At 45.6% G+C, this 27,201-nt stretch overlaps 1 protein-coding gene across 3 annotated transcripts in view; it reads left to right on the top strand.

Moving 5' to 3' along the window:
• Nucleotides 1-27,201, top strand: part of LOC135378537 (neprilysin-4-like) — a 160,529-nt gene that overhangs the window by 43,373 nt on the left and 89,955 nt on the right. For 2 of the 3 annotated variants that reach the window (XM_064611591.1, XM_064611592.1), the window contains exons 3-6: nt 4,567-4,617; nt 21,881-22,042; nt 23,514-23,609; nt 26,415-26,620. In XM_064611591.1, coding sequence (XP_064467661.1) covers nt 4,567-4,617; nt 21,881-22,042; nt 23,514-23,609; nt 26,415-26,620 — 515 coding nt within the window. The remainder of the gene's footprint in view (nt 1-4,566; nt 4,618-21,880; nt 22,043-23,513; nt 23,610-26,414; nt 26,621-27,201) is intronic. The other variant, XM_064611593.1, reaches the window with a different exon arrangement.

The following is a 27,201-nucleotide window of genomic DNA, read 5'->3' as shown; positions in this document are numbered from 1 at the left end:
CTGCTAGGGCTCATTGGTTCAATGAGACAAGACGGGGACATTCAATGGGTTTGAAGCCACCACTTCTCGTTACCTCTCATTAACACTTACTGTGATTTATCATTAAGACTCGTTGAATATGGCACCATTTTCAGTGTAATATTTGTCCCAAATTATCTATTGGGGATGATAATTTTCGCAGTCACTGAATGAGATTTGTGTACATGATATCCAATAGGTTCAATGAGATTTTCATAGGGTTTGGAATGAGACAGTTTCCATCAGGGTTCCTGGCCGACGGCGTGCTTGGCCGACTAGTTCGTGCGAAGTTATCTCGTTCGATGCCGTTTCTTCCCGCCATACGTTTGACATGAAATAAGTGGGTAAAATTTAGTTAACTCAAGACACCGAGCTCAAAAGGTGGCTCTTACATTGGTGTTGGACCATGCATGATTGAGGCCACGAGACGCTAGACGCCAAGAGAGTGGTCGGTTATCCCAGCAAACTCTTGGCAGTTTGCACACGACACCACATGCGTGCACGCGCTCTCAGAAAGCAGGGCCCGTATAACATTTGAAGAACAATATGCGTCAATATAGCCGTAAAGGACTGATATTGCGAGCCGTAAAGGACTGATATTGCGACGCAAAGCCTCAGTTTATCCGTCAAAGAGAAATCTTATGCGTCAGAATATAACAGTAAATCGGGGTCCCCGTGCCATTTACGCATAACACTCCGACCTTTACGCTTACAGCAGACACGTTGACGGGTACCATGAATAAAACACAACTTGACGCATACAGCGTCAGCCGTTTCGTCAAAATTTACGCTTAGTAAGGGTAAAATTGGATGTAAGCGTAAATTTATCCGGTTCGTTTCTGAGAGTGTACAGTGGGATAGTACAACATTTTGGGACACGTTGTTTTCTTCAACGATCTTTGGGCATGGTGTGCCGGGTGCTGAGTTGGCTGGCATGTTAAAGAACCAGCGCGTAAAATTAATCAGCAGACCGATCAGGTTACGTTGACAGTGATCGTGGCAACAGCTCTCGCAGTATAAATCCTATAGTAATTGCCTAGTGTAATTGCCAATTTTATCCTAGAGTAATTGGGGTACACATACGCGGTGTAAATCCTGTATCATAATGCATGCACATATTTTTTTAACATAATGCACCGGTTTTTAAGCGGTCATTCCAGCCAGGCACAAGAATCAATTTCAAACGGGCGCGTAAACGCAGGATGCATCAACAAACATGGCGAGGCTGTAACATAAAAGTGACGATGATGATGACGATCAGAATGATGATACTGATAGATAAATAGAGGTAGGAAGAAAGAATAGAAAAGGAAGGTCGCGCCCGTGCGACCAGCTGTCCCATGGTGCTTGACGCGTGAGAGCACCGACTGAGGTAAACGATTACTTTAGCCCGGATATCGTTGTAAAGTAAAGTAAAAGTAACCACCCAGGCAGGCCTATAATTTCGGGTGTTAATACACCAACTGAGAAAATATCCCTCGTCTTAGATCACTGCATCAAGCATATTCCTCCACAACTTCCCTCTTATGTAAAGGACACTAACGACTTCCTTGCCCAAATAAATTCCATTAATAACATTTCTCCTAACCTCAACAACGCTATACTGGTAACTATGGATGTGACGTCCTTATATACAAATATTCCCCATGATGAAGGTGTCAACGCTGTAGAGCTTTTTCTTTCCTCCTTTCCGTCTGATCTTCTTCAAACTAAAACCATTATCTGTCTTCTTGAGTTAGTCTTGCAGTACAACAACTTTGTTTTTAATGACAAACATTATGTCCAAGTTCAGGGCGCAGCGATGGGTTCCCGTGTCTTACCCAATTACGCAAACCTCTTCATGGGGCTTTTTGATCAAAGAGCCTTAGAGTCTTTTCCAGTGACACCATTAGTATTCCTGCGATACATTGATGTTATTTTTGCCATCTGGACAGCTGACGAAACCTCTCTACTCTCATTTTTTGATCATTTTAACTCACGGCACAATTCCATCAAATTCACGTGCAACTACTCTCGAACTTCAATCAGCTTTCTAGACGTCACTGTTTCTCTCTAGTCGGGTAAACTCGTCACAGATCTCTATAAGAAGCCAACTGACAAACGGCAGTACCTTCATTTCAACAGCCATCACCCTAATATCCAAAAGCGAAACATTCCATTTGGACAACTCACACGTTTAAAACGCATATGTTCCAATACACAAGATTTTTTGAAGCATGCAAAGGACATGTGCAATGACTTCAAGGAGCGCAGATATCCCGACGAACTCATCGACAATACCCTAGCCAGAACCACCTCCCTAGACAGGGAAAGGTTGCTTTCTCGTGAATCCAATAAGGCACAAAGTCATAATAAATGCACTTTCATTACACCTTACAACCGCGCACTCCGTAATGTAGGATCTGTGTTCAAACGCCATTTAAACATACTCCACGCCGATGAATATCTCAAAGACATTTTGCCTAATGATCCGGCTATTACATTTCGGAGAGCACGTAACATACGTGACTTACTCACTTCCTCCCGCAATAATCAACAGAGTCCCGGTTGCGCTCCTTGGAACAGCAACCGCTGCCAAACTTGCTTATTTATTGAAACATGTACCTCCACCTGTAGCACTGTTAATTGTTTCGTTTTCTCTATTCGGCAGTCTCGTCACTGTAACTCATTCAATGTATGCTATCTCATTACATGCAAATTGTGCAATAAACAATATATAGGCGAAACACGTAACACCATCCCTGAAAGATTTTATGGCCATAAATCAGATATTGATAATAAACGTCAATCGCCTGTATCGCTACATTTTAATCTTCCGGGACATGATCTGCATACGCATATACTTATCACCATTTTAGAATCCGGGTACGCCAATGACATCAAACGCAAAAATCGAGAATCCTTTTTCATTTCGAAATTTGCAACGTTACAGCCGCACGGCATCAACGTGTACGGCGGCCCATTACAGTCCTTTATACTATGAGTCTATTTATTGTATTATCACTTGTCTGCCATTTTTCACATCATACACGATGATACACAATCAGTAAGACACCAACTCCGCGTTACTTTCCCAGAGTCTGGAAGCTCTTAGCCCTCAAGGTGCTGTGTGTCCTCAATCCTTCGCTCTTGAGCCCTAATTCCCCGTACGCATTCTAAAGCTCTTTGTGCCAACTGGCTGCTGTGCCTATTCATGTGATGTTCATTGGTTTCCTCCACGTACAACTCCGACTCGTCTGTATGTCTGTCTGACCTTGTCCAGCCACCTCCTATTGATTGCGTTTTGTTTTTCATTTTTGTTTTTAATTTTTGTTGATATTTGTATTGCGTTTGTAGTTCTCTTCACCCTTACCCTTTTCTCTTGTACCATGTGATTTGGTTTTTGATATATGCTTCACCACTTGTAACAGGTCCTTAAACCTGAAGAAGTGCAGCCTACTGCACGAAAGTCTTGTTTTTATGTATATAGTAAACAGTTGATGCTCTTAGCCGTCTTTGTTATTTTTGATTCTGCATCGCCGGAAACTTGTACATTGTTTTTTCTTCACGTTCTACGATATATATGTTTATTTAGCAAACGTGTCAGTACGTCTACTGAAGAGGGCAGTTTCGCCCTGTCTGGGGTTCTGCGCACAGTACAGGGAAGTACACTGTTAGTCGAAAAAGCGTCTATTAATTGCTTAAAGGCGGGGAAAGAGAAAGTCGAATGTCACGTAGCGAGCTCTTCAGCGGGATTATGAGGATGAAGACCGCTTGACGCTTGTACTCCCCCATCCCGGCTGCAGATAAACATTTCATCAGATATATTCGAATGCGACACGCAAAATACATTTATTATCCACATACACACAACACACCCATAAAACTCGTAGCATTCTAGTCCAAACGAACTTGGTCGGTTAATCCAGGTGTCTATTGGCGATCACCACACAAACGCAGTGATAACTGAAGTCCCGAATTCACTGCAAAAACGACACTAACACATTTAAAGCACGACGACTCTGTGGACCATTTTGTTAAAAGCATGTCTCCCAACATTTCAACGTTCACTCGCCAAAAGCCTCAACAAAGAGCTGCAAAGGGAATGACGTGCAAAACCATTGGAAGTGTCTTGTTAAAGAGGTGTTTCAACACCGTTTCCTCAACCTAAATCACTCGGATCTATGTTACCTGTGAGATCCAGCTGTCACTGCCAGTCAAGACGGTATGCAGCCCTAAAATGATACTGAAGTGCTCCAACTCATTCAAACAAAAATAGTGACACAGTATGACACTGTGTTGGGGTGACGTATTCGTCTACCACATGTTAGCAACATAGGCTGGAGCTGCGGTCAGAAAGCCAGTACAAGAAAAATAAGCCGAAGCTTCATGGCTGAACATAAATTTCGTGTTTATTAACCGACTGTTGGTAAATAAACGCGCACAATTTGTATGCAACTCATCGCTGAATTCGCACTACGAACTCCACGTGTGTTGCTGATATATTCATTCGCCGATAGGAGCGTGCAGCACAAACTCTTCAAATAGTTTGATTCGTTGTTATTTCAGTGAACATGCCTGAGCGCAAAATGTGTAATACCACGGAGTGTCAAGAAAGAGGTGAGTTCAAACCCAACTACTGGAATACGTCATTTAAACGCTTTACAGAAAGTCATGACGTTCTGGATCGTAAATCGGAAAGAAAATTATGCATTTTTATTCGGTAGCGCTTAGCTAAACGCAAGCTGTTCCAACAGGGCATTATATTTAATCAAATCAATCTATTTGTCTTTGGTCGTTTAATGTAATGCCAATACAGTTAGGTTACCTGAGGCAAAATAGCATGAGGCCTATACCTACAGGTGTCTTCTTATTTATTTACATTCCGCAATTTGCTGTAACAGCGCATCTAACTGCATGCCTACCCAACATGCTGAGGGGCAGTGGCTGATATAATTTAATATTTGTCAATATATTTTCATTTTGCCAAGAGTGCACCTCAGTGCTATTGAAATCGACTTAATATCGAATAATTTTCTTCGTTGTAGCATGTCGTAGGCGTGCAATATTTTGCCGAGTGCAGTATGGTCCGATCGGCCTTAAGCTTGCGTGTTTCCGTTGACCGTCACTTTATTCCTTATCCATTACCACGTGAATCGACAAACAGGAATGCTGTCTTCCACTCCGTTTCGTGTCCATAGACACCAAGCAGAGGAAAATAACGCCGATACAGAAGATACATCTCTTCTCTATCGTTTCCTTCTTCTGCTTTTTTTTTCTGGTCGCTTGCTAAAACCTGCTAAATGTGCATTAGGAATGATCGTAGAGACAAGAAGAGCACCGTAGCAGCCAAAGCACATGGCATGCATAAGAGGTATAATTATTCTTTTTCTAAGGCATTTTTGAGTAAGCGTAGCAGGATGACGCCCATGCCAGCTGTTGGGATCTTGTTTCGCAGCTTAGTGATACTTAGAACGCTTGTTCTGTGTTTTCCCATCGCCCTTTTATCGTGTCTCATTCCTGACTATATATATATATATATATATATATATATACAGGGTGTTCCAGCTAAGTGTATACACACTTACACATATAGATATCTGTATCACACATATATATATATCTATAGTATAACACTTTTTCCAAGATGAAATCAATTGCAATATAGCATATGCTGAAGGGCATTCCCTAGGAGGGCATTAGCGAAGTCCAAAGGCAATGTCTTAATTAACTTTCATGAATTAACTTGTTAATTATAAAAGCTACAAAGTTGTCCCAATGAGAACGTCTGTTCCTTTCGGTCACCTGATATCGTAGCCGTTTTCAGAACAAAAATCCGTTCCATAGATCGCCCGCAAAAAAATTGTGAAGGAACGCCATTTCTTTCTTTATTTTGTTCATTGCGCATCTTCGCAGACGCGTATTTCCTTCATCCCCAACGTGAGAGGGGGAAAGAGCACAGTGGCCGCCTCATGCATCGAAGATGAGCTTTAACTTGCGGCAACAAAACAAAAACAAATGTATCGGGTGACTCTATCAGAACTGACCTTATCTTGGGTTGCATGTTCTGTTTCCTTTTAATCTTTTTCAAGGACGCGAGAGGCGATAGTGTGCTCTTTCTCCCTCTCACATTGGGGATGAAGGAAAGACGCGTCTTCTAAGAGGCGCAATGAACAAAATAAAGAAAAAAAATGGCGTTCCTTCACGAATTTTTTGCGGGCGATCTATCGAACGGATTTTTGTTCTGGAAACGGCTACGATATCAGGTGACCGAAAGGAACAGATGTTCTCATTGGGACAACTTTGTAGCTTTTATAATTAACAAGTTAATTAATGAAAGTTAATTAAGAAATTGCCTTTGGACTTCGCTAATGCCCTCCTAGGGAGTGCCCTTCAGCATATGCTATATAGCAATTGATTTCATCTTGGAAAAAGTGTTATATATATTTAAAAAAAATCTGTTTACACTTAGCTGGGACACCCTGTTTACATATATATAAGCAGGAAAAATCACAAGACGTCTTCTGATTTTTCCTGCTTATTTCATTCTCGTGGTCAACCGCCCTCCTAAGTTTCTAATATATATGTATATATATATATATATATAATGAGGAAAAAAAGCCATCAAAGAAACAAGTGAATGACACTAGACGTGTTTGAAATTCAATATTACAGATTAAGATGGCTTCTATGGCTGCACGCAGAGAAACAGATACTCATGGAACGATGCGACAGCACCAGAATACACGTGTTTCGCAGTGTTTGCGGCTCGTCAGCACTGGGTAGCTGCGCATGGTTTTGAATCGGCAAACCGGATGTCACTCAACGAGCGATATACACCTGGAGGGTGACTGAGCATTCCTCAATGCCACAGTGCAAGCCAGTAAATTATAATGAGGGAAAAAAGCCATTAAAGAAACAAGTAAATGACACTAGACGTGTTTGAAATAAAAAAAACAGATTAAGATGGCTTCTATGGCTGCACGCAGAGAAACAGATACTCATGGAACGATGCGACAGCACCAGAGGACACGTGTTTCGCCGTGTTTGCGGCTACGTCAGCTCTGGGTAGCTGCGCATCGTTCGGAATTGGCACACCAGGGGTCACTCAGCGAGCGATATACACCTGGGAGGGCGACTGAGCATTCCTCAATGCCACAGTGCAAGCCAGTAAATTATAATGAGGGAAAAAAGACATTAAAGAAACAAGTAAATGACACTAGACGTGTTTGAAATTCAAAATTACAGATTAAGATGGCTTCTATGGCTGCACGCAGAGAAACAGATACTCATGGAACGATGCGACAGCACCAGAGGACACGTGTTTCGCCTTGTTTGTGCCTCGTCAGCTCTGGGTAGCTGCGCATCGTTCGGAATTGGCAAACCAGGGGTCACTCAGCGAGCGATATACACCTGGGAGCGTGACTGAGCATTCCTCAATGCCACAGTGCAAGCCAGTAAATTATAATGAGGGAAAAAAGCCATTAAAGAAACAAGTAAATGACACTAGACGTGTTTGAAATAAAAAAAAACAGATTAAGATGGCTTCTATGGCTGCACGCAGAGAAACAGATACTCATGGAACGATGCGACAGCACCAGAGGACACGTGTTTCGCCGTGTTTGCGGCTACGTCAGCTCTGGGTAGCTGCGCATCGTTCGGAATTGGCAAACCAGGGGTCACTCAGCGAGCGATATACACCTGGGAGGGCGACTGAGCATTCCTCAATGCCACAGTGCAAGCCAGTAAATTATAATGAGGGAAAAAAGACATTAAAGAAACAAGTAAATGACACTAGACGTGTTTGAAATTCAAAATTACAGATTAAGATGGCTTCTATGGCTGCACGCAGAGAAACAGATACTCATGGAACGATGCGACAGCACCAGAATACACGTGTTTCGCAGTGTTTACGGTTCGTCATCTCTGGGTAGCTGCGCATCGTTCGGAATTGGCAAATCAGGGGTTACTCAGCGAGCCATATACACCTGGGAGGGTGACTCAGCATTCCTCAATGCCACAGCGCAAGCCAGCAAATTATAATGAGGGAAAAAGTCATTAAAGAAACAAGTAAATGACACTAGACGTGTTTGAAATTCAAAATTACAGATTAAGATGGCTTCTATGGCTGCACGCAGAGGAACAGATACTCATGGAACGATGCGACAGCACCAGAGGACACGTGTTTCGCCGTGTTTGGGCCTCGTCAGCTCTGGGTAGCTGCGCATCGTTCGGAATGGGCAAACCAGGGGTCACTCAGCGAGCGATATACACCTGGGAGGGTGACTGAGCATTCCTCAATGCCACAGTGCAAGCCAGCAAATTATAATGGGGGAAAAACCATTAAAGAAACAAGTAAATGACACTAGACGTGTTTGAAATTCAAAATTACAGATTAAGATGGCTTCTATGGCTGCACGCAGAGAAACAGATACTCATGGAACGATGCGACAGCACCAGAGGACACGTGTTTCGCCTTGTTTGTGCCTCGTCAGCTCTGGGTAGCTGCGCATCGTTCGGAATTGGCAAACCAGGGGTCACTCAGCGAGCGATATACACCTGGGAGCGTGACTGAGCATTCCTCAATGCCACAGTGCAAGCCAGTAAATTATAATGAGGGAAAAAGCCATTAAAGAAACAAGTAAATGACACTTGACGTGTTTGAAATTCAAAATTACAGATTAAGATGACTTCTATGGCTGCACGCAGAGAAACAGATACTCATGGAACGATGCGACAGCACCAGAATACACGTGTTTCGCAGTGTTTGCGGCTCGTCAGCTCTGGGTAGCTGCGCATCGTTCGGAATTGGCAAACCAGGGGTCACTCAGCGAGCGATATACACCTGGGAGGGTGACTGAGCATTCCTCAATGCCACAGTGCAAGCCAGTAAATTATAGTGAGGGAAAAAGCCATTAAAGAAACAAGTAAACGACACTAGGCGTGTTTGAAATTCAAAATTACAGATTAAGATGGCTTCTATGGCTGCACGCAGAGAAACAGATACTCATGGAACGATGCGACAGCACCAGAGGACACGTGTTCCGCCTTGTTTGCGCCTCGTCAGCTCTGGGTAGCTGCGCATCGTTCGGAATTGGCAAACCAGGGGTCACTCAGCGAGCGATATACACCTGGGAGGGTGACTGAGCATTCCTCAATGCCACAGTGCAAGCCAGTAAATTATAATGAGGGAAAAAAGCCATTAAAGAAACAAGTAAACGACACTAGGCGTGTTTGAAATTCAAAATTACAGATTAAGATGGCTTCTATGGCTGCACGCAGAGAAACAGATACTCATGGAACGATGCGACAGCACCAGAGGACACGTGTTTCGCCTTGTTTGCGCCTCGTCAGCTCTGGGTAGCTGCGCATCGTTCGGAATTGGCAAACCAGGGGTCACTCAGCGAGCGATATACACCTGGGAGGGTGACTGAGCATTCCTCAATGCCACAGTGCAAGCCAGTAAATTATAATGAGGGAAAAAGCCATTAAAGAAACAAGTAAATGACACTAGACGTGTTTGAAATTCAAAATTACAGATTAAGATGGCTTCTATGGCTGCACGCAGAGAAACAGATACTCATGGAACGATGCGACAGCACCAGAATACACGTGTTTCGCAGTGTTTGCGGCTCGTCAGCTCTGGGTAGCTGCGCATCGTTCGGAATTGGCAAATCAGGGGTTACTCAGCGAGCGATATACACCTGGGAGGGTGACTGAGCGTTCCTCAACGCCACAGTGCAAGCCAGCAAATTATAATGAGGGAAAAAAGACATTAAAGAAACAAGTAAATGACACTTGACGTGTTTGAAATTCAAAATTACAGATTAAGATGGCTTCTATGGCTGCACGCAGAGAAACAGATACTCATGGAACGATGCGACAGCACCAGAATACACGTGTTTCGCAGTGTTTGCGGCTCGTCAGCTCTGGGTAGCTGCGCATCGTTCGGAATTGGCAAATCAGGGGTTACTCAGCGAGCGATATACACCTGGGAGGGTGACTGAGCATTCCTCAACGCCACAGTGCAAGCCAGCAAATTATAATGAGGGAAAAAGCCATTAAAGAAACAAGTAAATGACACTAGACGTGTTTGAAATTCAAAATTACAGATTACGATGGCTTCTATGGCTGCACGCAGACAAACAGATACTCATGAAACGATGCGACAGCACCAGAGGTCACGTGTTTCGCCGTCTTTGCGGATCATCAGCTCTGGGTAGCTGCGCATCGTTCGGAATTGGCAAACCAGGGGTCACTCAGCGAGCGATATACACCTGGGAGGGTGACTGAGCATTCCTCAATGCCACAGTGCAAGGCAGTAAATTATAATGAGGAAAAAAAGCCATTAAAGAAACAAGTAAATGACACTAGGCGTGTTTGAAATTCAAAATTACAGATTACGATGGCTTCTATGGCTGCACGCAGAGAAACAGATACTCATGGAACGATGCGACAGCACCAGAGGTCACGTGTTTCGCCGTCTTTGCGGATCATCAGCTCTGGGTAGCTGCGCATCGTTCGGAATTGGCAAACCAGGGGTCACTCAGCGAGCGATATACACCTGGGAGGGTGACTGAGCATTCCTCAATGCCACAGTGCAAGGCAGTAAATTATAATGAGGAAAAAAAGCCATTAAAGAAACAAGTAAATGACACTAGGCGTGTTTGAAATTCAAAATTACAGATTAAGATGGCTTCTATGGCTGCACGCAGAGAAACAGATACTCATGGAACGATGCGACAGCACCAGAGGACACGTGTTTCGCCTTGTTTGCGCCTCGTCAGCTCTGGGTAGCTGCGCATCGTTCGGAATTAGCAAACCAGGGGTCACTCAGCGAGCGATATACACCTGGGAGGGTGACTGGGCATTCCTCAATGCCACAGTGCAAGCCAGTAAATTATAATGAGGGGAAAAGCCATTAAAGAAACAAGTATATGACACTAGACGTGTTTGAAATTCAAAATTACAGATTAAGCTGGCTTCTATGGCTGCACGCAGAGATACAGATACTCATGGAACGATTCGACAGCACCAGAGGACACGTGTTTCGCCGTGTTTGCGGCTCGTCAGCTCTGAGTAGCTGCGCATTGCTCGGAATTGGCAAACCAGGGGTCACTCAGCGAGCGATATACACCTGGGAGGGTGACTGAGCATTCCTCAATGCCACAGTGCAAGCCAGTAAATTATAATGAGGGAAAAAAGACATGAAAGAAACAAGTAAATGACACTAGACGTGTTTGAAATTCAAAATTACAGATTAAGATGGCTTCTATGGCTGCACACAGAGAAACAGATACTCATGGAACGATGCGACAGCACCAGAATACACGTGTTTCGCAGTGTTTGCGGCTCGTCAGCTCTGGGTAGCTGCGCATCGTTCGGAATTGGCAAATCAGGGGTTACTCAGCGAGCGATATACACCTGGGAGGGTGACTCAGCATTCCTCAATGCCACAGCGCAAGCCAGCAAATTATAATGAGGGAAAAAGCCATTAAAGAAACAAGTACATGACACTAGACGTGTTTGAAATTCAAAATTACAGATTAAGATGGCTTCTATGGCTGCACGCAGTGAAACAGATACTGATGGAACGATGCGACAGCACCAGAGGACACGTGTTTCGCCTTGTTTGCGCCTCGTCAGCTCTGGGTAGCTGCGCATCGTTCGGAATTGGCAAACCAGGGGTCACTCAGCGAGCGATATACACCTGGGAGGGTGACTGAGCATTCCTCAATGCCACAGTGCAAGCCAGCAAATTATAATGAGGGAAAAAAGCCATTAAAGAAACAAGTAAATGACACTAGACGTGTTTGAAATGTTAGATATATTTACACAATGTGTTGTCTAGTTTCGTTTTCGTGTTCGTCTGACGTATGCTCACGTGTTGGTTCACTTTCATCTTGCGCACACTGTGTCTCGCGTAACACGTTTTTCCTTCACTTTTTCCCTTTTCTATTCACAAGTAAAGTCGTTCCTTGTTCGACTCTTGCTGTGGCCTCTGTCTACTCATACCTGCGCAGCGCTAACAGGTTATGGGCCCAGGACGCAAGTGAAGACGACAGTCCAGGACGCAAGTGAAGACGACAGTTCAGGACGCAAGTGAAGAGGACAGTCTAGGACGCCAGTGAAGATAGCGCCCGAAACGACGTTAGCGAAGCCAGACGCGAGGAACACAGGAGTAGTGCCTGGGACGACAAAGCGATTCTGAGCGACGAATACCGAGACGGGGCGACAGTCATACCAGGGACGATTCAGCAGTCATGGCTTTCAGCGATGAATTCAAGATCACGAAACTGAATTCAGAGAACTACCATGCGTGGTCGATTAGGACGAAAGCTGCGCTCGTGGAGGACGAAGTAGAACAGCTACCGAGACGATCTCAACGACTAGCGAACAAACCACGACCAAACTACTGTTACACGGTCAAACAAGCCGACGCTATCCCCGATCCTATCACTCTGGAAGAAGCACTGCCGATGCCTGATGGCAATTATTGGCAGGAGGCCATAGATGAAGAACTGGGAAATCTAAAGAGGAACGGTACGTGGGAAATTGTCCCAAGACCGCGCGATCAAGGAGTTGTCAAATGCAAGTGGATATTTCGAAAGAAATATGACGAGAACGGAAATCTACAACGGTACAAAGCACGAGTTGTCGATTGTAGCTATTCTCAAGACCAAGGAATTGATTTCAACGAAACTTATTCACCCGTTATAAAGATGAAGTCAATACGGATACTCCTTGAGGTTGCAATTGAGAGAGATTGGAAAATACATCAGGTTGACATTACAGCAGCATACCTGAACGGAATTCTAAAGGAAACCATATATATGGAGCAACCCACTATCTTGTGTAAAGAAGACCAGGACAACGTTTGCCTGTTAAAGAAAAGTCTTTATGGACTCCGTCAATCAGGGAGGGAGTGGAACGTAAGATTGGACGAACTCCTAAAGAACGAAGGCATGACAAGGTCAAAAGCAGATCCCTGCGTTTACCTTTGTGAAGACCTCATTATAGGTGTGTATGTGGACGACATACTCATCCTAGCGAAGACGGAAAGGAAAATTGAGGACTTTAAGCAGAAACTGCGAAGTGCATTCGAAGTAGAGGACCTTGGTGAAGCGAGCCACATACTATCTATGAGAATCAGAAGAAATGAAGACGGAAGTCTGATCCTGGACCAAACAAAGTATGCTGAGGAGCTCGTGGAAACCTTTGGCATGAAAGATGCGAGGGGAGCTTCGTCACCACTAGATCCAGGAATGAAGTACAAGAAAGCGTGTGATGAGGACGAGGCAGCGAATGCATTGTCTCACCAGTACCGTCAAGCGATTGAAGGGCTACTTTATTTAGCTGGAGGGACGAGACCTGACTTGGCATTCGCAGCGTCATATATGAGTCAGTTTAATGTGAAGCCTACCGAACAGCATTGGGGCGGATTGAAGCACATGCTACGCTATCTCAAACAAACGAAAGACGTTGCGTTAACGTTTTCAAAGACTGGGAAGCAAATTCAAGCCTTCTGCGACGCAGACTGGGCGACTGATTGTGTTGACAGGCGTTCTTTCAGTGGCTACGTTTTTACGCTAGCAGGTGCAGCGGTATCCTGGAGTAGCAAAAAGCAGACGTCAACCGCACTGTCAACAGTCGAAGCGGAGTAATGTGCCACGCAACTAAAGAGGTCTTGTGGTTGCAACATTTTACGAACGAAGTGGGAGCGAGTGAATTCATCGGTGAGCCGCATACCCTCTTCGTTGACAATCAGGGTGCAATTGCGGTCGGAAATAATCAAGTGGTATCCGAACGCAACAAGCATATAGAGTTGCGACACTTCTTTCTCCGTGAGAAGATCGAGACCGGACAATTGAAACTCCAGTACATCAGAACATCGGAAAATTACGCGGACATCATGACCAAGGCTCTGAATGGGAACAAGACACGCCGGCATTGTGAGAGTCTGGGTCTTCATAAACGTCAGACTCCGATACCATCGACAAGGGTTTTTGCGACGACACATTGAGGGAGGGTGTTAGATATATTTACACAATGTGTTGTCTAGTTTCGTTTTCGTGTTCGTCTGACGTATGCTCACGTGTTTGTTCACTTTCATCTTGCGCACACTGCGTGTCTCGCGTAACACGTTTTTCCTTCACTTTTTCCCTTTTCTATTCACGAGTAAAGTCGTTCCTTGTTCGACTCTTGCTGTGGCCTCTGTCTACTCATACCTGCGCAGCGCTAACATGAAATTCAAAATTACAGATTAAGATGGCTTCTATGGCTGCACGCAGAGAAACAGATACTCATGGAACGATGCGACAGCACCAGGATACACGTGTTTCTAAGTGTTTGCGGCTCGTCAGCTCTGGGTAGCTGCGCATGGTTCAGAATTGGCAAACCAGGGGTCACTCAGCGAGCGATATACACCTAGGAGGCTGATTGAGCATTCCGCAATGCCACAGTGCAAGCCAGTAAATTATAATGAGGGAAAAAAGACATTAAAGAAACAAGTAAATGACACTAGACGTGTTTGAAATTCAAAATTACAGATTAAGATGGCTTCTATGGCTGCACGCAGAGAAACAGATACTCATGGAACGATGCGACAGCACCAGAGGACACGTGTTTTGCCGTGTTTGCGGCTCGTCAGCTCTGGGTAGTTGCGCATCGTTCGGAATTGGCAAACCAGGGGTCACTCAGCGAGCGATATACACCTGGGAGGGTGACTGAGCACTCCTCAATGCCACAGTGCAAGCCAGTAAATTATAATGAGGGGAAAGCCATTAAAGAAACAAGTAAATGACACTAGACGTGTTTGAAATTCAAAAAACAGATTAAGATGGCTTCTATGGCTGCACGCAGAGAAACATATACTCATGGAACGATGCGACAGCACCAGAGGACACGTGTTTCGCCGTGTTTGCGGCTACGTCAGCTCTGGGTAGCTGCGCATCGTTTGGAATTGGCAAACCAGGGGTCACTCAGCGAGCGATATACACCTGGGAGGGTGACTGAGCATTCGTCAATGCCACAGTGCAAGCCAGTAAATTATAATGGGGGAAAAAAGACATTAAAGAAACAAGTAAATGACACTAGACGTGTTTGAAATTCAAAATTACAGATTAAGCTGGCTTCTATGGCTGCACGCAGAGAAACAGATACTCATGGAACGATGCGACAGCACCAGAATACACGTGTTTCGCAGTGTTTGCGGCTCGTCAGCTCTGGGTAGCTGCGCATGGTTCGGAATTGGCAAACCAGGGGTCACTCAGCGAGCGATATACACCTGGGAGGCTGATTGAGCATTCCTCAATGCCACAGTGCAAGCCAGTAAATTATAATAAGGGAAAAAAGACATTAAAGAAACATGTAAAGGACACTAGTCGTGTTCGAAATTCAAAATTACAGATTAAGCTGGCTTCTATGGCTGCACGCAGAGAAAGAGATACTCATGGAACGATGCGACAGCACCAGAGGACACGTGTTTCGCCGTATTTGCGGCTACGTCAGCTCTGGGTAGCTGCGCATCGTTCGGAATTGGCAAACCAGGGGTCACTCAGCGAGTGATATACACCTGGGAGGCTGATTGAGCATTCCGCAATGCCACAGTGCAAGCCAGTAAATTATAATGAGGGAAAAAAGACATTAAAGAAACAAGTAAATGACATTAGACGTGTTTGAAATTCAAAATTACAGATTAAGATGGCTTCTATGGCTGCACGCAGAGAAACAGATACTCATGGAACGATGCGACAGCACCAGAGGACACGTGTTTCGAAGTGTTTGCGGCTCGTCAGCGTTTTGAATGGAAATCAGCACTTTTCTTTCTCTCTCTTTCTCTGTCTCTTCTTTCTTTCTTTTTTTTTCACCCTTGGCGATTGCTACGATATCTCTCACGTTGACAGAATGGCGTAAATGCAGGCTAGCTGGTGGATAAATTTCTCGCTCAGGCTTGCCTATCATGGATCTCTCACGTTCTGTTGTTTGTTTTCGTTACTTTCTCTACTTCCCATGACAGACAATGAGCGCGGCATTTTAAAGAGCAAAAAGAGCGTAATAAAAACTATTTCTACCTGAGAGATGGGACAAGTCACAATGCTCCCATCAGAGCAACTAAGTCCAAGAAACTCCCCAAGAAGGGCAGTGGCATTCACTTCAGATACTACTGTGCATACTGTGGAGAAAACAGATACAATACATTGTTTGTCTTGAGAGATTCCGCGAATTTTAAGATCCTGCTCGCCTCTGAATCAAAGTGAAGGGTCTCTAAGGGTGTCTAAGTTTCATTCGATTGCGCACACAAACCCAAATTTCGCGGTCCCCCCCCCCCTGCTTGCGCCGCCACTATGCTCAGCCGCTATGCGGGAAGCGGCCTTACAAGGTGTGATTTCAATGGGAGACAGCGTTTATGCCAATTAACAGCAAAACAGAATAAAAACAGCACGATGCCATCGTCTAATACAGAAGAATACCATGCAGAGAACCCTTGAAGACATGGAAGGCACTAGCAGAGTATAAACCTAGTGCACCCTGGCCAAATGAATTTTATGCATTGTGCCTGTTGGGCCCATGTTTAGATTGCGATTTTTCGACAAAGACAGTCAAATTCTGGAAATATCATCGCCTATTTTCAGTCAGTACGTCCTCCAGGCCACATACGAACCAGCCGTTTTGGAGACGATTTTGCCAAACGCGACCTCTCAGGCTACAACAGGGGAACAAGGTACGGGGCTCAAACCCCTTGATCTTACTGTCAGGTATACATATTACAAAATCAGCTTAGGACATCTTTAATATTATCGTTAAATCAAATGATATTAACCCCCAAAATTGATGGAATTGGTATTTGGCCATTTCAAGTGCCGTGTTGGAGGCGATTTTGTCAAACGCGTCCTCTAAGGGTGCAACAGGGGAACAAGGTACGGGGTTGAAACCCCGTGATCTTACTTTTACATATACTTATTACAAAATCAGCTTAGGACATATTTAATATTATTGTTATATCAAATTATATGAAGCCCCAAAGTTGATGAAATTGGCCATTTGACCAGTTCGAGTGTCGTTCTGGAGGCGACTTTGTCGAACGCGATCTCTCAGGGTGCAACAGTGGAAAATGATACGGGGCTCAAACTCCGAAATCTGGATTTCACGTATGCATTCTGCAAAACCAGCTTGAGACATTTTTTTATATTAATATCAGATCATATTAAGCCCCAAATTGTTTTTTGTTTGTTTGTTTTTTTGCCTTCGCGAGTGTCGTTTTGAAGCATGCAGTTTCCTCAAACACGACCTCTTCATGTACAGGGGACACCGGTTTCCCTGTGCTACCATTAAAGGAGCTTCACACGTTTTAAAGGGCTCGATCTGCTGCCGAACGCTGCGGTAGCCTCTGTTACAATCCCAGTACAAGGCGTTCATAGCATCTTTTTGGCACCATTATACAAGTCATTTGAGTCATTGTAAAGGGCCCTGCTGCCGCGTTTTCCAAATTTTGCGGTAGTCTCCGATACAATCACAGGAGAGGGGCATAACCTAAGTCTGCATGTACCTTGTCTTTGTATGTATGTAATATGTCTTTGCCACCATGATTAAAGGTGTTTTTGCCTGTTTTAAAGGGCTCTGCTGCAGCCTTCTATGGAGTTTCCGTCGCGTACGTCGCGTTTCGGTCGCGTCCGTTATAATTCCAGTAGAAGAGCAATGGCATAAGCCGTTGCGAATACGTATATGACTTTGGAACTATGATACAAGGGGTATCGACCGTTTGAAAGGGCTCTGCTGCCGCATTTTCCGTATTTTGCAGTAGCCTCTGTTACAATCCCAGTAGAAGGGCATAGCAGAAGCCATTGATGACATATCTTTGGCAGCATGATACAAGGGGTCTCGCCCGTTTTGAAGGGCTATGCTGCATCCTTTTCCGATATTTGCGGCCTCCTGTGTTAAGATCGCGGTAGAATGGCATAGTATAGGTTGTTGATAATAAGTCTTTGAGAGCATGACACAAGGCGTTTTGCTCCTTTAAGAGGGCTCTGCTGCCACGTTTTCCGAATTTGGCTATCGCCTGTGGTATAACCCAAGCAGAATAGCATTGCACAAGCCGCTGATGACTTTCTTTCTTTCGCTTCATGATACAGGAAGTGTCGCAAGTTTTGAAAGGTCTTGCTGCCGCCGTATCCGAATTTTGCGGCCCCATTTTGCGCAATCCCAGTAGAAAGACATAGCATAAGCCGTCATGAATACACTCTAAACCCATTGACGGATAGATGCCGTCTGATCAACTGGCACATTTTTTTAAATGTGCCAGATGACTTCAAGGGGCACGCGGTGCCTGCGAAAGCTGCAGGTGCCATGTGCCGCCTGAAACAACTGGTACGACATCCCTGCTAACGCCAGGAGCCACAGTGTACCGGACGTATTGAAGGGTTACTTGTACCCACTAATATGCAAAACACATTGCGGCTCTCGAGTTCCCTAACAGAAAAATTATCTGCAGGCTTCGCAAAAAAAGAAAAAGCAAGGAAGGAAATGCTCCAAGCACATCGAACATGAAACACCAAATTTTATTCACTGCACATACCTTTAAATTGCATCCAGTACATCATCGTTTGCCGAATGGAAGGCATACACGGTTCACTACTCCCAACCATAGCTGGGCGTCCTCACTCGTGAGGACCCTCATGAAGACGCCTCATCCTCACCTCACGACGATGAGGTGAGTGTGAGTGAGGCCAGACCACGCTGAACGTTCCTCACGAGCAGTGGCGTATCTAGGGTGTGGCAGGTGTGGACAGGTGCCATGGGCGCCAGGTGAACAGGGGCGCCATTATGTGGTCGGGTGTGAATGTACCAGGTCTGGCACTCAACCTGGCACATTCATAAATGATCTAAAGCACCCGCCATTAGAGAGGTTGTAGCGTGAAACCTAGTTCGGACCACACGAAAACGCATCCCCAAGGACATCATGTTAACCATGTTGCCATGGGCGCAGGTAGCTCTAGATACGCCACTGCTCACGAGGACAGTCGTGAGGCATTGTCCCTCATGAGGCTAACCGTGAGGGCCCTCATGAGGCCAGTCGTCGTGATGCCATCAATACGTGAGGGTACAACGTATTCTGTGAGGAGCCTCACGGATGAGGCTGTGAGGGCCTTTGTGAGGAACCTCACGGATGAGGTCGTGAGGCCCTTGGTGAGGAACCTCACGGATGAGGCCGTGAGGCCTTTCGTGAGGGACCTCACGAATGAGGTCATGAGGACTTTCGTGAGGGACCTCACGGATGAGGTGACGAGTTCGGGCTCCTCTGTGTTGATGCCAAACACTAACGTTAAACCTCACTGTGACAGTAACAACTGTTACCAAATTTATCCAAGCACAGCACGAAACCCTATAAACAGTTTAATGGCACGCAGTATGATTAGTACCAACTACCGACACAGTAGTTCAACGCCGACGTGTCACGTGAACATGACGGAAAGTTATTTTGAGGCTCATGTGCCTCCTAGTGACTTGAAGACACGTCAGGCCATGAGGGTATTCACGAGGTGAGGGCTCGTGAGGATGACGGGTCGTGAGGCCATGAGGGTACTCATGAGAAGAAGGTACGTGAGGCCATGAGGGCCCTCATGAGGTGAGGGCACGTGAGGATGAGGACTCGTGAGGCCATGTGGGTCCTCATTAGGCGAAAGTTTGTGAGGCGCCGTGAGGACATGAGGGCCCTCATGAGGTGAGGACACGTGAGGATGAGGACCCTCATGAGGTGAAGATACGTGAGGCCATAAGTGTTGTGAATAGCCTCATGAGGTGAAGGCATGTGAGGATGAGGATGGTGAGGCCTCTCGGGATCCCGATGCCCTGAAGTGAGGTTTGTGAGGGCAAAATATAAAATGAAATGTGAGGGTGAGGGCGACTGAGGTTTAGTTACTGGTGAGGAAAAGTTGGCGAGGGTGAGTAAGGCCAATAAAGTCTGTGCTTCGTGAGGTGAAGATGAGTGAGGCCGCAGGAAAATGCCCACCTATGCTCCCAACACACACATGTGGAACACACATTGCACGGACACACAACCCATCGGATGCACCAGACAGTCCTCCAAACGCCGAACACACAATCTTCGAACGCCGAACGCCGAACACACTTCGAACAGGCTGGGACTGCAAAGCTCAATGAAGATCATCCTTAGTGACGAACACGACAGTTCCTCAAACAAAGTGGCCGAGGATCAATTGTCCATTAAGTGGAAACAGGCACAATTCGATGTGAAAAGCAGTTGCAATTTGGCACACGTATGTGTGACCGTTGAGACAGGAAAAAACCTGTAAAGAAACCGAACTGAATATCACGCTTGTATTGTTCCAACGTGAATGCTGGAATATAGCAAACCATTGTGTAACTCACGTCCTCGCAATCGATACAGTCCCACGGTCACCTGTAACGAAAGAATACAATTAACCTCGCTTGTAATGTACATCGTCGGTTCACCGATGCAGCCGATCCTCTCCTGCCGCCATTTGTAATGCGTCCACCGTCTCCAACAGAATGTACTTCGATTGTTAAACACGAGTAAAACGCAGGCATCGTACGATGCATCCCAGCTAGGTTGTCTTACCTTAAGCAAACATTACGCCTGTACTTAAAAAGCAAGGTGTCATCCTTCTCAAAGGCGCAGTTGCAACGCAGACAGCGGCCAAGAAAGCGGGAAGGAAAGCACTGCGGGAGAATACGCGGTGTCATGTCACTCCTCACCGGCGGAGCGCGGAGCAACGTAGTACGCTCCAACGAAGGCACGCATATTCAGCTGGCACACGCATTATTCAACAAGCACACGAGTACAAGGTTCAGGAGGCACACATATTATTCAGCGGGCACAAAGCCGTTTCATACCAACGTGACGGCTTTGTACCTGCTGAAATTTGGCGATGAGGATCGCTGTGCTTGCTATTTGATAACCGTTACGGCTGTTTCCAAACGGTTACGGCTGTGTACCGGCTGCACTTTCTGAGGGAACTTTTTTAAGCGGCACGTGTCCGTCATGGGATTTAATGTGTATGCCTTTGGTACCATGATACAAGGGGTTTCGTACGTTTCAAACGACCCTGCTGCTGCATTTTCAAAATTTTGTGGTCGCTTCTGTTGCAATCCCAGTAGAAGAGCACAATAAGCCGTTGATAACATCTGTTCCGAACTGTGATTAAAGAGGTTTCACCCGTTTTAAAGGACTTTGCTTCAGTCTTTAACACACACGTGGCAATTCCTCGTTGCAATGCAGTACAGGCCCTGCTTGTGCAAAAACAGGATCACAATTCGTACAATGCTGGTCAAAAGTTTACGGAACACTCTCCGGCACAATCCTTCCTCAGAGTGTCACGCTAGCAGCGAATGGTACCGTACGGACTTACAAACACGTGACTGGGTTACCTAGGCACATGTCTGTAAGTCCGTACGGTCCCATTTGCTGCTAGCCTGTTACTCCGAGGAAGGAATGCTCCGGAGCGTGTTCCGTAAACTTTTGTCCAGCACTGTACAACTTGAAATGTGTTTTGATAGCTCTGAGGTTTTTTTATTTGTTTTTCGGAGTATTGGAGTGTTCGGGAAGTGCTCCCGCTTTTATGTGATTTTGTGGAAACAAACTGTATTCATTTGCTGGTTTGTGAGTCTCCGTGTCCACTTTGTTGTCCGCTATACCGGCTGCCGTCCTCAAACTCAAGGATATGTTGTTCGCCGCCCCAGCGGTCGCCGAGAACACGTCTGTGGAACCGCCATCTCAATTATATATTTCATCCGCACTCGATTGTAGATAATAAAATGTATATTGCATAAGTAAATAAGTATCTATAATTTATTGTTATACCTGTCTACACGAATCTACACGAATGCCTGTTTATATTTTCAGCGACATTTCTCCTAGATATTCTTGATAACAGCACTAAGCCATGCGACGACTTCGACCAGTACATTTGTGACAAATGGATACAAAAGCATCCCATTCCAGAAGACCAGAGTTCCTACGGAGTGTTTTCACATCTGAGAGCGGATCTTGAGAGAGAACTCAAAGGTACGCGGATAGAATGGTTAAAGTTTTACTAATTTTGAAAAATATATCGAAGATAATGCGTTTAACATAGCGTTGGACCGCTAAATGGATTGAACAAGGTCCTACTATGTGTCTTATGCAGCATTTAAAAGCTGTTCAGCTTGCGAAATACAAACAACAACAACAACAACAACTTTATTGTGAAATGATGGATTGGAAGTTTCATCGCCAGGGGCGATATACTCTATCCCGTTGGTGGCGGTGATACTGGAAATGAAATAATGAGCTTCGAAAATCGGATACGGTAGTCCTAGCGTTATCTGTGGCGGAAAAGCATAAGCTCGGCACGACTGGTAGAAGACAAAAAAATAAAAGAAGAAGGTTGCAGAAAGCCTGTGCGTGCGCACACAAAAATGAGAGCGAATACATCTTCTGACCAAAACTTACATCTATCGATCTTATGATTACAATCCATCGCTTACAATCTACAATCTACCGCTTACAAACTTGTCGACGAGGCAGGACATTGGCTCGCTCTCCAATGGGTTCCCGCCCATTGCGGTGTCGAAGGCAATGAACTGGCGGACAGCGCCGCCGAAGCAGCTCTCTCGTCTCAGACACGGACGCGTATTGCACTGCTGAGAGGCGATCGGCGGTCCATACTTCGAAGCCTTGTGACTCCTCTGGCTAACCGCCAACGGACCGCCGACATACTACCCCCCGCCATGCTGAGCAGAGTTGACCCAGCGCTCGCTTTCCGCATGCCAGCACATATCTCTCGTCAAGACGCCGCATTAGTTCATCGAATGCGCCTCGACGTATCCTTCACAGCACAGTGGCGCTACCGCTTGAGACAAGTTAACTCTCCCCACTGCAGTCACTGCGGTGCTGTTGAAGATCTCGAGCACATTCCTCTCCATTGCCCACACTACCACCATTTCCGCTCCGTACTCTCCGCCTCCCTCAACGAGCTAGACTCCCTCCCCCTCTCCCTCACAAAATTGCTTGGGCCCTGGCCGCATCCACCTCACCAACGCTCTGCCCTCAAGGCTCTCTTCGCCTTTTTGGACGCCACAGCACTTCGATCCTCATTGTAATGGGACCCATTACTTCATTCCCCGCTTCTCCTCCAGCACTGGGGTAGAGTATCGCCCCCGGCGATAAAACTCGCCACCCATCACCCTGAAATAAAGTTTTTGTTGTTGTTTTGGCTAAAACTTTGTACGCGAAGTGTAGCTGGGAAGCTCGGATACATCAGGGAAAACTCAGATGGGCCACATCACGCAGGGCTTACAGTACTCATCTATTTATTATGTATTTCCTCGTGCCCAAAAAAGCGACCTGTCCTGTATTGAGGAACGAATAGTTGAATGTGAGAAGTTTTGTATGTGGTCAAACGATTACCTTCCATTTTAATAAAAGTACATTATAGTAACAGCAGGAAATGCCAACGCATGGTCATGTGCGTACTCACAAATTTGCTCCATTACAGATATACTTGGCAACGCGACGCTGTCTTTCCAGAAACCGGAAATGACAAACATAACGCACAAGATACTGCGGGCGTACCAGTCCTGCACGAATGAGAGTGCGTATTGTGTTCTCAGAATGTAGTAGAAATTTTAAAAATACAATTACTCTGACACGAGACAGTCACTCGTTCATTGTAAAAAAAATGCAGTTCACACAAGCGCAGGCTTAGTGTGCTCTACGTCGTTTGACCAGTGTAGGTGTTTGACTGCGTGATCCCTTTCCAATATTGACTCCGTACTGAATGCAATAGAAACTAGCCGTAAGAAAATGCAATTGTCTATTCGTCATTCGAAGAAGGCACAGTAGCATGTCTGTTAGGTAACCGAATAGCAAGAACGCACTTCATGTACTAAATGAGTGCTTTCCACATCTACATCGCTACACTGTTGACAGTGTACAGCAGACGTCGGTTCAGAAGACAGGCGCATAGAGGGCCTCTGGTCCGTCACATTATGTGTGAATCAATTCGCAAGTAGCTAATTTGAGCAAACTTTCCAAATAGCGGGTTGGCTGCACACTTTCTGCCACGCACACTAATGGCACGATAACTCAGATATGACACACACCTTGTATCGCGACAGGAAGCACAAATGTTCTGCGTAATGTGGGAAAGCCTAGGTGAATTAAGCGGAAATGCGCTTGGATACATAATCAGGCAATATGATGCTTCGAAGGATTCTCTTCTCGACAGTTCAGGCATACCAGAGTTGCGTGGGGTGGCGCGCAATGTGGCGCTCCAGAGCCATATATTAAAAGGGAGTCTGGCCATTGGGAGGAGTCACAAAAAGAGGCTCGACCTGTCAATCACAGTTTCGCTCCTCTGATTGGTTTGCTTTTTACCAAGGGGGTCGCCGTGGCACTATACTGCCAGCCAAAATGGCGACGTAAACAAACATAGTGAAGCGGGGATTCCGTGACAAAAATTGTTCACAGACTACTCTAATTTTACGCTGTAAATGCACATCCTCATATACGTTTCTCGGAAAGCAGTTTCAACTTACGCTCATCCGTCGATATCTAGCCGAAGATAATATGTTTTGTCGCCGGTGTTGGGCCTAGTGAACACAGTGATCACAACGAAATCATAACAAAAACTGCACTGTGCTTACAATCTTATATTTAATTAATGGATTTCATGGATATAAACATTATTGCCTTTTATATTAAAACTATTCATGTAGATTTGTTTAGAAAACATATCGACGACAGAATGTGTCCCAGCAGGTGGTTCAGCCGGCAGCGGGACAACGACGGAAGCAGACGACAATTCCCGATGTGCCTTACGCTCCCTAAGTAGCGTCCTTCAAATTTGCACCAAAAATCCACTAGTTTTGCATATTGCGAGAGGTATCCATTTCAATCCCATCCAATCCACTTGCCAACCAAAATGGCTCTGCCCATATTGGCTACGGGGACAAATAGTGAGGATATGTTGATTGCTAGTGCCCCATATTGCCGGACTCTATTGGTCGGAAAGCTGAAAACATGGGTGGAGCTTCAAGTATACGCATAACACATTAATGGCCAGACTCCCTTTTAATATACGGCTCTGGTGGCGCCCTAGTAACCCTGATCGGGCGACGATCGACTGACTGTGTAGTTGACCTCTACTGGATTTCTCATTTGAGGTCTGTCATCCCAGCCTATCGCAGCTGTAGTTCTTAAAGGAAACATTATGTTCTACATAGCTTCGACTAGCAACCGAACTATAGGTACGCCGTGGCGCTTTCCTGAATAGTTCCAATAAATATGGATGTACGAGGGGTGTTCAAGTCAAAGCGTGCCTTTTCATTTTTCGCAAAAGTAAAATGAACTTACAGGCGAGAAATTAGTTTCATTTTTCAACGTAATCTCCATCTGCACTAATGCACTTGTCCCAGCGTTTCACGAGAGCTTGGATGCCAGCAGCGGAGAGATCCTTACCGGCGCGTAGCAGCCATGATCAGACCGCATTCTTGACCTCGTCGTCGCAGTTGAAGTGGCGGCCCCCAAGGAACGCCTTCAGTGGCCCGAAGAGATGGAAATCGCTGGGGGCGAGGTCTGGACTGTAAGGGGGATGTGGCAGCAACTCCCAGTCAAGTTCCTGTAAGGTGCGTGTCGTGAGATGCGCGGTATGCGGGCGTGCATTGTCCTGTAGGAGGGGCACTCCTTTGGTGATGAGTCCCGGCCGCTTTTGCTTCAGCGCATTATGCACATCCCTGAGAACTTGGCAGTAATATGCACTATTGATGGTGGTACCACTGAGCAGAAAATCAACATGAACAACGCCAGCCTTGTCCCAGACCATACTGAGCGTGAAGTCTTCAGTGAATTTCAGATGACTTTACGCCTTCATTCACGAGAAACTTCATGACAATTCGCTCTTCGATGTGCGCGCTCACCTCGTTGTCGGCCATCTTGTCCAGCACGTGTCCTCTGTTTTGCACAAACTTTGTACGATCACGTGGTGAACGCGGAGGCCTGTCGCGTGTGAAAATGACGAAAAAGAAGTAGCGCGAGCCATATGTACACTCAGTAGACAGAAAGTCCCGCTTCGACTTGAACACCACTCGTATTTGCTGCGCTTTTTGTCAGGGAGATATATGATGTGTCACAGGTGAGAGTACCGCGGAGACCATGTGGGGTTGACTAATCGAAGTCCCATCACCGTGAGCTCAAGAAAAACCTACAGCGCTGGTCATTAACTAGCAATTTCTGCACAGGCGCTATTCATGACATGAAAGTTGGCCACGGCGGGTGATTCTATCTAATCAGTGCGGAACCCTATGGACACATAATCAACATATCTGTAGCCAAGAGTGTACATTAAGCCCACACCTCTCTGTGTGCTAAAGAAGAAATTTCGTTGCACCTATTGCAGGTATATCGGTAGATAAAAGCATGGAGGCGCTACGAGAAATAATGAGCAATGTGGGCATCGCAAAATGGCCCGTCTCATATACAGATACCGACATCCCTGAGTGGAAAGAGACGTTCACTAAACTCGTGCTCAAACTTGGTCTAACGCCAGTAGTCAACTTGTATGTGTCACAGGACTTGGGAAATGTTACCAACTATGCGCTACAGGTAAGTGGATCTCACGTAGCGACGTGCTTGGTATCAGTTTTTATGGGAGCATTTACCTGCCCATGCTGAAGTGCTGTCTAAACAACCGGATGCATATCATTAAGTGATGCCGGGCTACAAAGTCGAGCAGGGTCAGTATGCCAACCTGCTATATATCGAAATTTCAATTACAGGTGAACGCAAAAAAAGTACTGTAGTTAAACATGTCATATTTTCAACCATATATTATTAAACAAAAGGGGACTTGCGTACAAGTTCATGTACTGCATCAGTGTAGGGTAAGGTGGGGCAAGATGCGACACTGTTTTCTCTACGGCGCCTGTCTCACTGATGTGTTGCTTCATGCGCTTGAAACTTTACTCATAGGTTGCTCTGCATGTCCGCTTAATTGCACATGAGAATTGCATGGATTGGTGTTTGCGTTGAAGAGAAAAAAATCGGTTATTTTTGCCTGGAATGTGAAAACCCGTAAAAAAGGCACGATTTTCTGTACTCCTTTTCTTGTCAACTGTGCAGCAGCGTGTCGCAGGCTTATTCTGTCAATGCAAGTCCACACCCCATTTCTGTATTCATTCATCTAG

Source organism: Ornithodoros turicata, chromosome 1, assembly GCF_037126465.1.
Source record: "Ornithodoros turicata isolate Travis chromosome 1, ASM3712646v1, whole genome shotgun sequence".
Taxonomy (NCBI): Eukaryota; Metazoa; Arthropoda; class Arachnida; order Ixodida; family Argasidae; genus Ornithodoros; species Ornithodoros turicata.
Note: the sequence above shows the minus strand (reverse complement) of the source record. Positions and strands in the feature narration are given on the sequence as shown.